Source organism: Vespula pensylvanica, chromosome 22 (assembly GCF_014466175.1).
Source record: "Vespula pensylvanica isolate Volc-1 chromosome 22, ASM1446617v1, whole genome shotgun sequence".
In the NCBI taxonomy this organism is placed as follows: domain Eukaryota; kingdom Metazoa; phylum Arthropoda; class Insecta; order Hymenoptera; family Vespidae; genus Vespula; species Vespula pensylvanica.
The window spans coordinates 2371963-2388530 of NC_057706.1; the positions used below are offsets into that span (position 1 = coordinate 2371963).

The 16568-nt window shown below is 42.8% G+C and overlaps 1 protein-coding gene across 4 annotated transcripts in view; it reads left to right on the forward strand.

The window, feature by feature from the left end:
• Window positions 1-16527, forward strand: part of LOC122636531 (transmembrane protein 132C) — a 90472-nt gene extending 73945 nt beyond the window's left edge. For 3 of the 4 annotated variants that reach the window (XM_043827842.1, XM_043827844.1, XM_043827845.1), the window contains exons 3-10: window positions 680-823; window positions 4318-4621; window positions 8669-8812; window positions 9036-9893; window positions 9990-10425; window positions 10968-11395; window positions 11501-11778; window positions 11865-16527. In XM_043827842.1, coding sequence (XP_043683777.1) covers window positions 680-823; window positions 4318-4621; window positions 8669-8812; window positions 9036-9893; window positions 9990-10425; window positions 10968-11395; window positions 11501-11778; window positions 11865-12618 — 3346 coding nt within the window. In that variant the 3' untranslated portion in view covers window positions 12619-16527. The remainder of the gene's footprint in view (window positions 1-679; window positions 824-4317; window positions 4622-8668; window positions 8813-9035; window positions 9894-9989; window positions 10426-10967; window positions 11396-11500; window positions 11779-11864) is intronic. The other variant, XM_043827843.1, reaches the window with a different exon arrangement.
• The last annotated feature ends 41 nt before the right edge of the window (window positions 16528-16568 follow it).

A 16568-nucleotide genomic window follows, 5' to 3' on the forward strand; every position in this document is an offset into this window, starting at 1 on the left:
TTTTTTTATGATTCTCAACAAAGGGGATTTACAAAAATTAGCTCTGTTAGCGGAATAACGAGGATAACGTCTCGTTCGTTCTCGTTCGTAGGATTTAAAAATTTTAAACGTCATCGCAAACGATTCTTCGAAAAATCGTATTATTCGTTGCAGTGGCGAACGAAAAGAGATTGAAAAATATGCAGACAAGCACGGTTGATAGATATATTTTCTTTTGATCTTGAATAAAACTAAACGGGGGGAGAGAGAGAGAGAGAGAGAGAGAGAGAGAGAGAGAGAGAGAGAGAGAGAGAGAGAAAGAGAGAGAGAATTATAACAAACAAATTCAATAACGAAATAATAAAGTTGATATACTCACCATTATTTCTTTTTTTTTTTATGATTCCCAACGAAAGAAAGAAGAAATATTAACAAAATTAATTCTGCGGTATAATAACGATAATATATCGTTCGTTCTCGTTCATAAGCTTTTAAAACGTTGAAGTTTATCGCTGACGATAAAATTTGTATTATTCCGGATAGTGCCGAACGGTAAAAGAAAGAAATTATAATTGCAGATGTGGATAGTGACTCTATATATATATATCGATTATGATGTTTATATGTGTATATATATATATATATATATATATATATATAAATATATATAAATATATGTATATCGTCTTCTTTGTTTTAGAGCACGAGTAAAGTCCGGTGTGAAAATCCTCGATGCCTCATCCAGCAGCCCCGATTGGATCGTCGACGTGGACATAAACGCGAAAAATACGGCGGCCACTTTCACGGCAAGGCGAAAGGAGAACGCTTCAAGAATGCCAAGCGCGTAAGTACGTCCAAGATATTTCTCGGAACGGAAGACCCGCTCGTTTTAGATCGGTATGATGACCGAAAATGTAAAAATGGAGGGAAAAATCTAATGGAAGGATAGAAGCCCTTTTCGTTTTATTTCTTTATCAATTTCCACTTTTCGATAAGACTTTTGCCAGAAAGAGATATCCCCTTGATATCGTATTTTACATCGTAAGATTTTAAACGATATACGGTAAGCTCGTGCTCGTACTCTCTTGCAATTTTGTATTCTTCTCGTGTAAGATGGTGTTAGGATTGCAACCGTTGAGCTTCTTCTTCGTTTTCCTTGAAAATCGAGCCACCCGACGATGCTTCGATGACGATTCCAAAGAGAATACTTTTCCCATATCGAGTAGTAAAGATTTGTCCTTCTCCGCCATCGTTTTAAGAGATACTTCTCTTCTATGTTTTCGATGATTATTATCGTCATCGTCGTCATCGTCATCGTCATCATCGTCGTCGTCGCAATCTTTCCTCTTCTTCTTTCTCGATTTCCTGCGTTTCTTATCGTTGTCATCGTCACTGTTATCGTCATCGTCTTTATCCTTATTCTTGTCATCATCGTCGCTGGATGAGCTACTACTACTGCTACTGCTACTGCTGCTGCTACTACTGCTACTACTACTATCGTCTTTATCGTCATCGTCGTCGTCGTCGTCGTTGTCGTCGTCGTTCTTTTTGTCTTTCCTTCTCTTAGAAGAACGCACTTGTCTCTCCAAAACCATCCTACCCGTTTTGGTATTAGCTTTCTCTTCCTCCGACGATTCCGAGCTTACATCCTCCGTAAGCGACCTCGTAACTTTACCAGGATCAACGACGACCGTCTTCTCTTCGGAACTGGACGAATCGCTGTTAGAATCATCCTTTACTTTATTCGCCCTGACTTGTCTATTCGTTGCCACGATCTCTTCCCCAGCTTCTTCCAAAGGATACGCATTCGTCTCGCACAAATAAACGAAAAGGACTACGCACACCAGCACCAACAAGGATCCTTTCTTACCCATATCTCTATCTCTTTATTTCTCTCTTCTTATTGGCTAACGTAGGGATAATTTGATGCTGAACGATCGTGATATCGAACGTGCTAAGTGCACAGAATGCCTGTCGGTCCTTATATACCCATAGCACGAATTGCAGATAAAATTGAGAGAGAAAGAGAGAAAGAGAGAGAGAGAGAGAGAGAGAGAGGGAGAAAGAGAGATAGTGAATAGTCGAGCAAAAGGAAAACGATTTTGCTATCACTCGTAACCTCGCGATGCTCCGCTTTGATTTCTTCCCCTTCTTCCACTCGTTTATCTCTGTTTCTCTATCTGTTTCTGAGTGTCTCTCTCGATCTTTCTCTCTCTTCATCTTCGTTCTCTCTCATTCGTTTTCCGCAAACCCCGAGAGTTCGGCTTTCGTGAAATCGACGATTCGTTTGTCGAGAGACCGAATAGCCGATTGGGATATGGATAGAACAGCCAACACGCAACAGAGATCCGTGTCTTTGATAACGTGCCACCTTGGAAATCGTTCTTATCTATCCCTGCATCAACTCTCCGATCTCTCCAACTCTTCTTCTTCTTCTTCTTCTTCTTCTTCTTCTTCTTCTATTTTTATCTTTATCTCTTTCGTTTTTTTCTCTTTAAGGTAATATACCTAGCTCTTTTTAAGTGTCGTCGAAAGTTAACGACTAAGACGTGCAATCTTTCCTCGTGGATGCACGATAATTACAATTTCTCTTCTCTCTCTCTCTCTCTCTCTCTCTTCTTTCGGTACACCATGTCACTTTTTCTTCCCGAAGTAAAAGGTGTGATATTTAACGAGAAAAAAGAAACGCGACGAAAATAAATGCCAACGAAAGCCAATAAACGATTCCATGTAATTCGATAACTCGAATGTTTTATTTTTTTTTTTTTTTTTTTTTTGGAAGAGACAGAAAGAAGGAGGAGGAACGATAGATTTAGAAAAATATAATAGAGATGATCGTCCTTGACTCTCGTCCTCTTGTATACTTCGGTAATAAACGCAATGCGTCGTACAAAGACGCATTAACAAGATGAGTTCGTGAGGCCAGACATCTTCGTATATGTTTATACGTATGTATACGTATGTTACGTGTCTCTATGTGTATCTATATGTGTGTATGTGTGTGTGTGTGTGTGTATGCGCGCATGCGTGCGTACGCAAATAATACATGTATGTATAATGTCTACGTGTTTATAAGCACGCATATGTATAATGCATAAACCGCGACGAGCCACTTTTCGTATCGCGGAGAGACCTTCATTGCGAAGAAAAATTTCAAACGAGCCATCATTTTTTGCCCGCATTAGAGAAACAGCACAACTTTGATCTTAGAACGCTCGAGGATCATTGCATCCAATTGCTCGTAAATAACAGAGAATTCAAAGTCTACTTTCTTCGATCGATCTCCATTTTTGTTTTTTTTGTTTTTTCTCTTTTTCTCTCTTTTCATTTCCCATTCTTGTTTCTGTTTATATTTTTTTTTTCTCTACTTTATCAAATATTTAAAAAAAAAAGAAAAAAGAACAGAGAAAAACTCGTTCAGAGATTCCTTTAAAGAATCATCGCGCGAGTTCGTAGGAAATACTCGAGCAAAGTTTCTATTCTCTTTTCTTTTTTTTTTTTTTCTTTTTTTTTTGTTTTCTTCGAACTTTAAATCCCCTGTTAGCGTTCGTAAGTGTGTAAGAGAGAAAGAGAGAGGAGGGTAGCGCTCGAAAATTCAAAGGGACACGCCCTACGTGCCCTGAACGAGCCATCGAACTTACGATAACGAACTTTTGTCAATATACCTACCAACCGGATGTCTGCGGAGGTCGGAATGCATTCGTTTCAACGTTCTTCTACTCCACCCCTCTCTTCTTACCACACGTGTAGTTCGAATATATTGGAAAAATGTCTAGACGATCAGAGATGTCAAAAGTATCGAAAACTCTTCTTGAATTTTGTATGATCAAACAAACGAAATAGCAAAAGATTATTCCGCATGTGTCATTCAATATATAAAGAAAATATGAAGGGTCCCGTTGCGTATATATAATCTTGGTATTAGGTATGTAAGACTGTAGTACGGATTGAAAAGAAAATTATTATCGAACTGACAGTGAATGTTTTCTTCAAACGTAAAGAACATCCTGTCTGTGATAGTTTATTTCCGTCGTTGAAGCTAGAATGCACGTAAGAAAGATTTTCTTATATAGGTATTACAAATCTCGTAGTAAAGAGAAAGAGAGAAAAAGAGAGAGAGAGAAAGAGAGGAAAGGCTTTTTGCCAGATAAGATCTAAAGTCGAATAGTCGCGAAAGAAGCTAACGTCGGTTGTCTGAACGTAAGAGAAAAGGATGTCTCCTTAAATAGTAGTAGTAATAGTAATAGTAATAGTAGTAGTAGTAGTAGTAGTAGTAGTAGTAGTAAGAGAGAGAGAGAGAGAAACTAAGAGACGATATCTTCTCGGTACTTTCTTCAGATCCGCCGAAGAAATATTGACGATGCTATTGGAAGCAAGCGAGGAGGGCATTGGTGGCAACTGGGACGGCGGAAGGATTGTCTGGAGCGTTCGTTACGCGTTCGAGGGAGAGGAGGAAAACGGTTCCCAGTTACCCGGTATCGATCATCCACAGCAACGGTTACAGCAACGACAAATGCAGCATCATCATCACCACGATAACGAAAGACTTTCCGCCTTTCGACACGTAGTCGAGAGGCGGAAGCTGCAGGCACGTCTCGAGATACAAAAGGACGACATACAAGCGGTCTTGCCCATCTCCAAGGTGAGTAACTTTCTATTTTTTGTCTTTTCCTTTCTTTTTTTTTTTTTTTTTTTTTCTTATTTCCCTCCCCTCAGTCACATCTAACTCGCCTCTCCTCTTTTTCTTACCGTACCACGGAAAAGTCCGATAAACGGCTCTGAAATCCGTTTCGAAGCGTCCTCGACGCCACGCGTGCTCGGCTTTCCTGAAAACGAAAAAGAGTTGGACGTGAGCGCCGATCAGTTGGATGTTGAATTGGGGAACTGACGAAAAACCAGGAGCGAAGAAAAGGAGTAAGGGGATTGGAGAAAGAGAGAGAGAGAGAGAGAGAGAGAGAGAATGAGAGATGCAAATTTCGTGGTAGAGAGCAAAAAAGGAAGAGAGAGAAAGAGAGAGAGAGAAAAAGAGCCAATATCAAGCGCGCCATTCCTCGACACCGCCTCGATCTTCGGCCGCTCCTACGCTCCACCTACCAACACCTCCTTTCTTTTTCTCCTCCTCTTCCTCCTCCACCACCTCCTCTTCCTCTTTCTTCATATCCTCCATCTCCTCCTCCATTTCCTCCTCCATAGCCACCTCTCTCTCTCTCTCTCTCTCTCTCTCTCTCTCTCTTTCTCTTTTTCTTTCTCCCTCAGCGCTACATCTCCTCTTTTCCTTCTTCTCGCGTTCCCCGATGGAAATCCCGTAGAAAAGAATCCGCTAACGCCGATAACCTCCTAGCTGGGCGAGGATCGATACCGACGTACGTGCTGGCGTAAAAGGCCACACGAAGAATCGCTCTCCCCAACTCGTTCGACCAGTCTCCAGTTTCACAAGAGTCTTACCGAGAAGAAAAAGAAAAAGGAGAAGGAGGAGAAGGAGGAGGAGGAGGAGGTGGAGGAAAGGGATAGAAAGAGGAGAGAAGAAGTCGGAAGCGATAGGAAAGTCCGTGAGAGACGACGAAGGATAATGCTTTCTTTAGCCCACCGAGCAAACGCCATCTTCCACTATTTTCTCGGCTTTTCTTCCTTTCTCCTTTACCTCCTTCCTTCCTTCCCTTCGCCATCGTCTTTTCCTTCTAGCCTTTGTATTCTTTCCTCTCACTCTCTCTCTCTCTTTCTCTCTCACTCTCTCTCGTACTCTCTATTATATACAGTACCAACGATATTTTTTACAATTCGAAGATCCACGGTCATGTTATCACATACCTACCTCTTCAAAGAGACCGACTATTCCTTTGTGACAATGTCGTTATTCTACCTTTTTCATATATAAAAAAAAGAAAGAAAAAAGAAATAAAAGCATGAAAAGGAAAATAATAATAATAATAATAATAATAATAATAATAATAAAAACAGAGGGAAAGAGAGAAGGGAAAAAAAAAAGAAAAATACATACGTAAAAGCCAACGATACTCCTTCACCAGTCTCTCCCCCATATTTCTCGCGCTTTTTTCACCTCGTTGATTCCTTGTTTACGAGGTAGCTCACGTTCGCGGCCGCGAACGTCCCCGAGCGACAACGTAAATCGAGAAGGATCTTTCCCCTGCTCGTGGAAATATATCGAATCGATGATTTTCCATGGTAACGAACGTTGAAGAATAGAATCGCATACGAAAGTAGCGTGTTGTTACGGGGTAGCCTCTACCTCTCCTTTTCGTGCCGGCCACGTGGAATACGTGATTGAGTTTTACTACTTTGTATAGTTCAGTACCAACCGATTGGTCGATCATTTCGATTTATCCATTTCTCACTCATTCTCTCTCTTTCTCTCTTCCTCTTTACATTTTTCTTTCTTTGTAGCAGGAGTAAAGAATAATTCCTTTGGAGAAAAAAGAAAAGAAAAGAAGATAAACAAACAAACAAAAATCTAAACGAAACGTACTACCGGGAGGAAATTTCTAAAGCTAACTGAGAAACGTTTAGGATGCCATTGCGCGTTCCGTAACGCCTTTGCGAAGCGTCGCGCGAAACGAACGAGTCTTTTATCTTCTATCTCTGTTTCTCTCACTCTTTTTCTTTGTCTCTCTCTCTCTCTCTCTCTGGTCTATTTTTCTCTCTCTTTTTCTATCTCTCTCTTTCCCTGTTTCTCTATTCGAACACCCGGGCGGACACTTTCCGTCACGCTTTTCCAACCTTTCTAGCTTCAAGCCTAGGAAACCAATACGGTCACTCTATCGAAGCGATATCTAGGACTATCGATCGCACCTATTTTCTGTCGAACGGTTAAACTGGACGACGACGACGACGACGACGTCGTCGTCGTTGTCGTCGCCGTTGTTGTCGTTGTCGTTGTCGTTGGGTTATGTCGAAGGGCATGAATTCGTAAAGCTTCGGGAGGACTGCTAACTGACGTAATGAATTAATCCGTTTACATATTCCTTTGAAAGCATCTCGCGCCCGTGCAGCATCCGCGTTCGCGCGCACCAGAGTTGTCAGAAATTCCAAGCTTCTTGATTATCCGCCGTACTAATTGCCGTTCCTTCCAGGAGATGGAGGAACGAAGTTTTTAATTAAAGGAGACCTCCTCGTCCTCCGTTTTCCTTTATCACTCTCTCGCTCTTTCTCTCTCTCTCTCTCTCTCTCTCTCTCTCTCTCGCTTTTTCTCTCTCTCTCTCTCTCTCTTTCTCTCTCGACAGAGCACGAATTCGCTTATATTTCTTCGTCCGTCTCGTTTAACTCCAGCACACGGATATCTTCCAGCTTCTGCCTTGAACTCAGACCAGCGGAAACTAAATTAGCCTAAAGAACACTTTACCTTCGATGAATCAGCAAGAAAAGGACGATTCGCGCGGCGGTCGCTCGACCATTTACTTCAACGTGTCTTTCCTTTTTTTTCTTTCCTTTTTTGTGTATATATATATATATATATATATATATATATATATATATATGTCTGTATGTATGTATATATATATATATATAACTTATCTTGTTTTTAAGTTTTAAAAGCTTTTCGAACGGACGCCAAGAATTTTTGCTGCTATACCTACTTATCTATGAGTGCGAAGTTCGAGTGGAAAAGTCGTTCCACCACTTTATCGCGTACGTTTCAAGTTCGATTCGATCTCGATACGATATGCCCCGAGCTATGTTCGAGAAACATGAGCGTGCTCGTGCGCGAGAGACAGAGAGAGAGAAATAAGAAAAGAAAAAGAGAGAGAGAAAGAGAGGAAGAAAGGAAAGAAGGAAGGAAGGAAGGAAGAAAGAAAGAAAGAAAGAAAGAAAGAAAGAAAGAAATGGTCGAAGATCCACAGGTACATCGTAGGTAGTACTTGAACGATCTGCCACCTTTTTACGCGATAACGGAACGTAAACGTGAATCGCTGTTTTAGAGTTGAGTCAGACGAACATCTATATCTATAACTTTAGGCTAACATATCTACCAACTTGTATGTACAATAGAGATATATACATATATATATATATATGTATGTGTATGTGTGTATATATATATATATATATCTTTATGTAGCGTCTATATAATACATATAGTCTATATAAATAGAAGAGGATAGGATACTATGCGAGGTCAGAGATTTAAATTCCCTCGTTGCAATATCCGAGTCGTTTGATGTTACTTCCAAAGGCCAGACCGTACGGAAGCCAACTTGGAAATGGCTGCATCGTATACCGGACCAGCTTGTTCCCTTTCCTCTCTTCTCCTCTCCTTTCTCTCCTTTCTCTTCCTTCCCGCGGACTAACCGAGGCACTCGTTGGCGAACTGGAAGGTACGAGCCTCCGTATCTATGTGCATACATAATCGTAGGACTCGAGCGTGCTTTCTCTCTTTCTCTCTCTCTCTCTCTCTCTCTCTCTTTCTTTCTTTTTCTCTTTTTGTTCCGCGTGTAGAAAATCATGGACAGTCTATCTCCGTAGACGGATATTTTCGGTCATTCAACATGAACCATTGAATGCAACTCGCTTCATAAATCCCCATTTCCTACGAATTTCGTCTGCTTATTCTCGATAACGTTTACGTACATTTCACTTACTAGATTACCCAGTTCGATCACGTTTAATCGATCGACATCCTCGTTGTACCAAGCCATCGAACGAGCTCGAATAATCGTCGAGACTCTCCTTTCAGAACTGGGAGGTGATGAATACGGCTGTGTTGACGGGACGGCAAGTGTCACAGGGGATGAAGGTTTTCATCGTCAGTCAAGCCGGCACCGTGGCCGACGTCACCTTGCAATCCTCCTGTCATTCCGAGGACGAAAGTGTACTTAAGGTAAATGCTCTTATTAATGCTGCCGTTATCGAGATGTCCGATATCGTCGATATAGGAAACGTCCGTTTTATATCGCAATACTATCAATTGAAGCATTCTATGAAAGCCAATGAACCGTGTGATATCGCTTTTTCGTTCTCTCCCGATCAGACAAGTTGACGATATCAAAAAGCGAATCACTCATCTTTTTTTCACCCCTACTACTTCCTTATCCACTCTTTAGGTATCCTCTTCGTGTAGCAGCGTCTACGTCGATGGCTCGGAAATTCGTGGATCAAGTAACGCCTCGGTTTTGGTTAAATACGGTACATATACCGGCTTAGCAAAGTTCACCGTTTGGATGCCAGAATTTCCATTGGAAGTGACGGTAGGAGATACGAGATTGAGTCAGATAAAGGGATGGAAGGTACCGGAGGAACACGCTATGGGCGCGAAAAGCAAGCGTAGCTTAAACGGAACGAATTTATCGAGGAACGATTCTAAGAACGCGGCTAGGACGAAGAAGAGAAGTGCCGTGGCAACGGAATTGGAAGATTCAATGGAAGACACGTCGATGGACGTGGAGGACCCAGATATCGTATTGGAGGAGGACGAGCAGGAAGAACGTTTCCGTGGCAACGATCACGGTTGGGACACTATCAATTCGATCGACAGAAATCCACCGACGAATTGTCGATTGCGTTTTCAACAAAGTCCTATCGAAGTCCACGCGAGATTCCTCGCGACCGATCACGATTCCGGCAGGGTGTCCTATTTCGTTAATCGCCGTACTTGGTTACGAGTAACCGATCTGGTCGTCAGTATGCTTCGTGTGTCCGACCCGAGAATAGCCACACTCCTGCAGGGTAGAATCGTTCAAGGTCGAAGCGTCGGGAGAACGGAAGTCCAGGTTCTTTCACCCATCACCGGTCGCGTGATCGGCGCCAAGGAAGTCCGTGTTGGGAACGATCGAGTTTCGGTTTCTCGATTAACGGTGAGGGTCGTCTCGGGTCTTCAATTGAGCATCAGTCCGGACACGGCTATCGAGAATGGTTACGTCGCCGAAACATCGGTTACCAGAAGATTGACAGCGCAATATCAGGTAAGATTTATCAGGATTTTAATACGATCTCTTTTTAGTCCGTTTAATCGAAATCGATCGATAACTTTGAACGTATAATTCCTAATCGTTTAACAGGAAGGTCTATTAGATATAGACGTAGAGTTCTCCGACGGATCTCGCACACCTTTGAGGGAGATCGCTGTAAGCGATTATCATTTGCTCGTTGAAAGTCTAGATCCGGAAGTGGTAGCTTTCGCGCCAATGGTGGCTTCGCATCATCCCCGAGTAATCGCCGTAGGCGAGGGAAGGGGCGATCTTTTGAGGGTCAGCCTTCAATTGGCAGACGCCTGTCGTCTTTCCGGTAGAAGATCAGGCAAAGCTTCTCAAAGAGCGGCGGTCGCTTCCCTGGCGAGTGCATCGGCCAACGTCGAAGTAGATTTCTCCTCGAGTGACCTTGCAAATCGACCGGAATTCGTGCAAAACGACGGCGGTGGCACCGTTGGTTCGCATCATCATCGAGAAAGGAAGAATCGGGGCGATGTGGCGCCGGATCTCCATGACATTCTTATCGGTAAATAGGTTCTGTACCCCTTTGCCAACAGACTTCTTTTCGATCTTTCAATTCAGCGCTTCTTTTATTTCGCCTTATGATTTCTCCGCTTTGCACTCGTCTTTTCATGTTTCCTACTGAAAGACATGACTGGAGAGCATTAGGTTCAGCACTTTTCCTTCTTTCGTTTCTACACTACTTTATACTCTTCTTCCTTTTGCCTTCATCCCTTTTCTTCTTTCCCCTTCCGTTCGTCCCTCGCTTCGAAGAAAGAAAAAGGATAAAGAAAAGAAAAAAAAAAAAAAAGAAAGAAAGAAAAGAAAAGAAAAAGGCAAGAGATTCGCTCGACTTCTTCGTTGTTTTGCTTGGGCTCGTAGTTCCAGCGTTCGATGAAACGAGAGGATAATTCGAATATGTGCATGCATTGAGAAAACTCATCGGAACGATCGTTGGGCATGGCCGACCGCAAGGTGTCCGGTATCACGCGGTAGAGCGCGATTAGTGGCGGCTTCTTTTCTCACTCTTGCCCTCTCTCTTTCTGTCTCTTTGTTTTCTGTGCAAAGGGTTACCGCTGAAAGACGAGAACGAGCACGAGCACGAGCCTTTGGTGCAGGCGCGGCAGCACCTCACGGCTATAGCTAATGGCATGTCTTCAGGAGGAATGGGCGGTGTCGGGATACGGCATCACGGCGGATCCCGCATGAGTCCACTCGAGATCGGCATGTACGTCCTGCTGGCGGCCTTTTGCTTCGCGATCGTTGTCTTCGTCGTCTCCTGCGTCGTCTACGCGAGCAAGTTCAAGCCTCAATCATCGGATTCTCCGCTGACCGGAGGTGCTCTCCCTGTTCTCTCCGGTGCTGCTAGGGCCAGGGCAGCAGCCAATCAACTCGCTTCGGGTAGAAGACCTCCCAGGGAATCGACGACCAACGCGCACGATTGGGTTTGGTTGGGACGGGCCACCCTCGAACGTGCCGCTTGTGGTCCTCAACAGGTATCTCAACGGACATTAATTCCTTCAGTTTTCGGAATCTTGATTCATCGACTTTACAATGTGTATTGATTCGTTCGATTCATTTCACTTACGCGATTACTTCAGGTACACGTGACCAGCAATCCTTTGGCCGGTGACGTCGAGGTAGACACACCGGAATTAGGTACTTGTTTCGACAATCCAAATCATATCGAACTTCCATCGGCTGTTCAACGATCGAACAATACAGGTCCCATCGATAGCACGACCTATTGCAAAAGGGATAAATTGCCACGGAATAGTTTCGCGGTAAAGTCCGCGCCGATTAAGCCCGTAGCGGTTAACAACGTGACTGCACCTAGCGTGTCCACGGCAGGCTCGATGCTAGTGACTACGCGTAACGAGTAATTATTTGCTTAATCCACCCTGATAAATCTGACAATTTCGCATCTGATCTGGGTCTAATAACGAGTTTGATTCTTTATCACAGTAACGAGGACGTACCACCGCCTTTGCCACCCCACGGAGTATCAGCGAATTCGAGCGTGGTAGCCGCGTCGACGACAGCCGCCGCCGTGACAGCCGCTCCCATAAATGGTAATAATAATGGAAACGAGGATTACAAGCCGCCTGTACCACCGCATAGAAACACCGGAGTGATCGTTAGGCTGCCAGAAACGCCTAGAAAGCATCGTCATCGTGCGTCCAGCGGTGGTAGCGCGTCCGGACATCACGCGAATCATCGGCACAATGCAAACAAGCAACTCCAACAGAATAACGTTGTTAAGCCGCTAACGACGCAGCAACACGGCAAAGGCAGAGCGAACAGCCCAAAGGAGAATGGCGAGGAAGAGGAGGAGTTCGTTGAGTTAGTCAATCCCGACGACAAACAACAACAACAGCAACAACAACAACAACAACAACAACAGAATCCTTACTCGAAAGAGGCAAGGTCTAGAGAGGTGAAAAGGGCGACGATAGTCGGAAATCCTATGTTCTCCTCGTTCTCAACGTCGGCCGTCGCATCCTCTGTGAACGCTTCCACCCCGACCATTGCCTCATCGTCGACCTCCCCGCCCTCCACGTCACCGTCCTCCAACAGTTCCTCCTCCTCCTCCTCGACGGCGTCCTCATCGTCTTCCCAGGAGCAGGAGGAGTCCGTCGCACTCGAAGACCTTAATCTCGGTATGGATTATAACCAGATCATGCAGTACTTCGACAATTTGAAGGAATCGAACGCCTAGGTAGAAGAGTCCGACCTCTTCGAAGGTCGACCGTAGTAGTCAACGTCTATACGAAGCTCCGGGGTCCTCACGTCGTCCTCCATTCTTCCGATCTTCGAGCGCTTCCTCTCGTCAATTAGTGTCGAAAGATACGTACATTGACGAGACGGGGTAGCTCGACGTTTGACACCGATTAAGAAGCTCGCCCGCGCGCTGATGGAGCTTTGCACATCGGAGATGACCCGAACGTTTCGTATTCTAGACTAATAATCTAGTCAGCTTCCTAGCAGCACGTCAAGAGCATGCGTAAAGACAAATACAGGTACACGCGCGGAAAACACAAACACGAAGACTGAACACGTTACACTTACACATACTACATAATAGGTACACGTACTACGTATGTACACGCGAATAGAGGACACGACAGATACAGAGGCTTTATCCGACTGCCGGTGATCGATGGGGTGGTAGGTCGATCCAAAAGAGGATATTATACGCTAATTATAATTATCCTTATGATATCGATGCTCCTACGATCTTGACGGATCGATCGACTCATCCTTACCACCGTTCTCGCCCCCGTATATCTTCTCGATCTCTCGCTCAAGCCTTTTTCCTACAACTACCCCACTTTCTCCCAACCCCAACCCCAACCCCAACCCCCAGCCTGCCCGTATTTTTGCGGACACCCTTTACCTTTGTCATTCGCGGGGCACCAAATTGCTGGTTTTCGCTACTCTTGCTTTCCCAGCAGTACAGTCCGACGAGAAGACTTCGATCCGATGTTCCGATCTCGATTTTGATCTTCTCTCTCATCTACCTATCTTCTCATTTTTATTACATATCACACCTTTCTTATCTTCGTGTTCATTTTTTCTCTTGGATCAATACACTGGATCTGCTCTTATTCGTTTCTTATCGTATATTTTATCTTAACCGTTAACTTGAAATCTTTACTTTTTCCATTAGAAAATATCACCCCATTCCCCTACCCACACCTATCTCGATATCGATATAAGAGTCGGCGAAAAATAGTCTTCCTGCTCGGATTGGGTCAGAGGTCGAGATGACCGTCGCGATCGAAACTATCGGAAATCTCTGGTTGCGTTCCGCGTCGAAAAACACGTATATTTATTCGAACCGATGGTGCGTCGTAATATTTGTAAATTTTGCTTTGTAAGACTGTGTACATATATATATTATATTATATATATATATATATATATCGCGATAGCGCAGATTATTAATTACGGACTTACAGATTTAACTTTACATTTATATATGGCCGTAGCGAGCGAAGAGCATACATACATATATGATATATATATATATACTACGTAAGATCGTAAGGGTCCTAGCGCGAGCCCTTCGATCGTAATTCGTCCTTTCCATATCGGATTCTGCGTGCGTGCTAGGTAACGAAGACGAGAGCTATCGCACGCACGCCATTTTTCTCTCCATTTTTCGCTCCCTTTCCCCGCTGGCCTTGAAAGTTCCCTTTCAATAATTTCGAACGAAGGACACGCACAGTACGCACATTCCCTTCGGAACCTTGCTCCACCCTCTCCTCTTCTCCCACCCTTCACCCTCCACCCTCAACACACGTTCTTCCTCTTCTTCTTCTTCGCGAATTCGTCGTTTCCCTTGCGAGAACTCGATCGTGCGCCTTCTCTCTTTGTTCCCGATCGTTGAAAAGGAAAAACGTATCGATGCGATACGACTAAAGGAAAAATAAAAAGTAAAAAAAAAAAAAAGAAAAAAAAAGAAAAAAGAAAAAAGTAAAAAGAAAGAAATTAGAAAAAGAGAAAAGAAACGAAGAAGAGAAAAAGAGAAAAGTGATGCGATCTTTTGATCCGAGGGACGGAAACGGGAAAAAGGGATAAAGAAAAGAAAAGAAAAGGAAAAAAAAAAAGAAGAAAACGAAAAAAAACTATGTTTAATAGGCGTCTAAGGACTACGTGTCTAAGTATGTATGTATCTGTAAGTTGTGTGTTAGCACGTCGCGTGGAATTATAGTGATAAAAATCGACGATAATGGCAACGACGTCCGATGAAACCACCGAACGCGCGCAAAAACCTGTGTATCTATCTATCACGCGCAAGGATCGTCGGTGATCTACGTCGCGTTATCTATGTAATTGTAAGTGCGCGATCAGATGACGATCATTAGGAATATATATCTCTAATGGTGCAACGGATAAGAAATTCCGTGCCGAAATCGAGACAACGTACGTTAACCCGCCGAGAATCTAGTCTTATAGCGTAACTATTATATATACATATATATATATATATATATATATATATATATATATATAAACAATTAATCGTCGTAACGCGCGATCTACGTTGCCTTTCGCCGTATGATGCGTTTCTTCGAGTCGCGAACGGCGGATCCATCGATCAGCGAAAGTTCCGAATGCATCAACATTGCTTTATTGTATAAAGCGAGAAAGACTCGTTGTCAATGAAGAAATGAAAACGAATCAATCATATCGACTGCAGAGTGAGACGCGCGCGCTTCTTCTTTATTTATTAAAATCGGCTCGCTCGCCTTTCCGCAAAAGGAAAACTTTGGCGCTCTTGCTAAATGATAACAGTAAAAATGTGCGTCAATGAGATCTATTTACGAATGATCTAGATTGTTAAGATTTTACGAGAACGTCACGTGACGACGACTATTTGTCACACTTGGCGAGAGTTACGCGTGCACATGGCTCCACGTGTTCGGATCTTTATTCTACGATCGAAAATTATCGAGAGAAAAAAGAAAAAAAAAAAAAAGAAAAAGAAAATAAAGAAAAAGCACGGACGAAATGATAAACGTTCCAATATGATCTTTTGACGCGCTTTAATAGAAACAAAAAGTTCCTTTCTTTCTACTCGTCGTACGTTCGGGAACATAGTATGCACGTTTTTCACGCGTTCTTCGATCGTCCTCCTTCTCCTTCTCCTTCTCTTCCTCTTCTTCTACGCTTCGATTCTTATCTGAGTTCACGAAGAATATCCGTGGCCAATTTAAATGGCCAATACGTTTAACGGATGTATGTATGTATGTATTTATAAGGTCACCGAACGTGAAATCGCGCGTCATACCTCTCGGTGTAACTAAGTTCTTGCTGATTAGAGTTTATGATCATCGTAATGCTGTCTGCGTACACATACACACACATTCCTTTGACACGACGTCACCCTATCTACGTTAAATGTAATAAATACGGAATAAAGTATTTAACAAAAGCGCGTTATCGCTTGCGATTGCGACAATGACAACAGGAGCGACAATGACGCAATGATGACAACGACGGTGACGGCCACACGTCCTTGATAACGGACTGTAAGATCTAAGGATTTGTTAGGAACATCTTAAATCCAATTAAATTTCGTTCAAGCGCAGGCATAAATATTAATATTTCCTATCGACATTTAGTCTACTGATATTTTATTACTATTATTGTTGTTGTAATTATTATTATTACTATTATTATTATTATTATTATTATTATTATTATTATTATTATTATTATTATTATTATTATTATTATTATTACTATTACTATTCTCATCATCATCATCATTTTCATTATCATTATCGTCATCATCCCCATGCAATATAAGATCATTGCTATAGCTATCGTTTTCGACATCCCCATTTGTCATAACCATAAACATCGTTGCCGTTACCGTTCTTGTTATAAAGGTTTTTGTTGCTGTTGTTGTTATTGCTGTTGTCACCACAAGACATATTACCGTCGTCAGCTTCGTCGTCGTCGTCGGCGTTGTTGGCGTCGGCGCCGGCGTCGCCGATACGCTAATTAAACAATAAGGTACGACTATCGCCTACTCAATGTACAATATGTAGTATTTACCTGTTGTTACCACCAAACCATCATCAAAGATATATAAAATATTGTAATTGTAACATAATTGCATTGCCATGATTTATTCGTTACTCATTACTCACATAT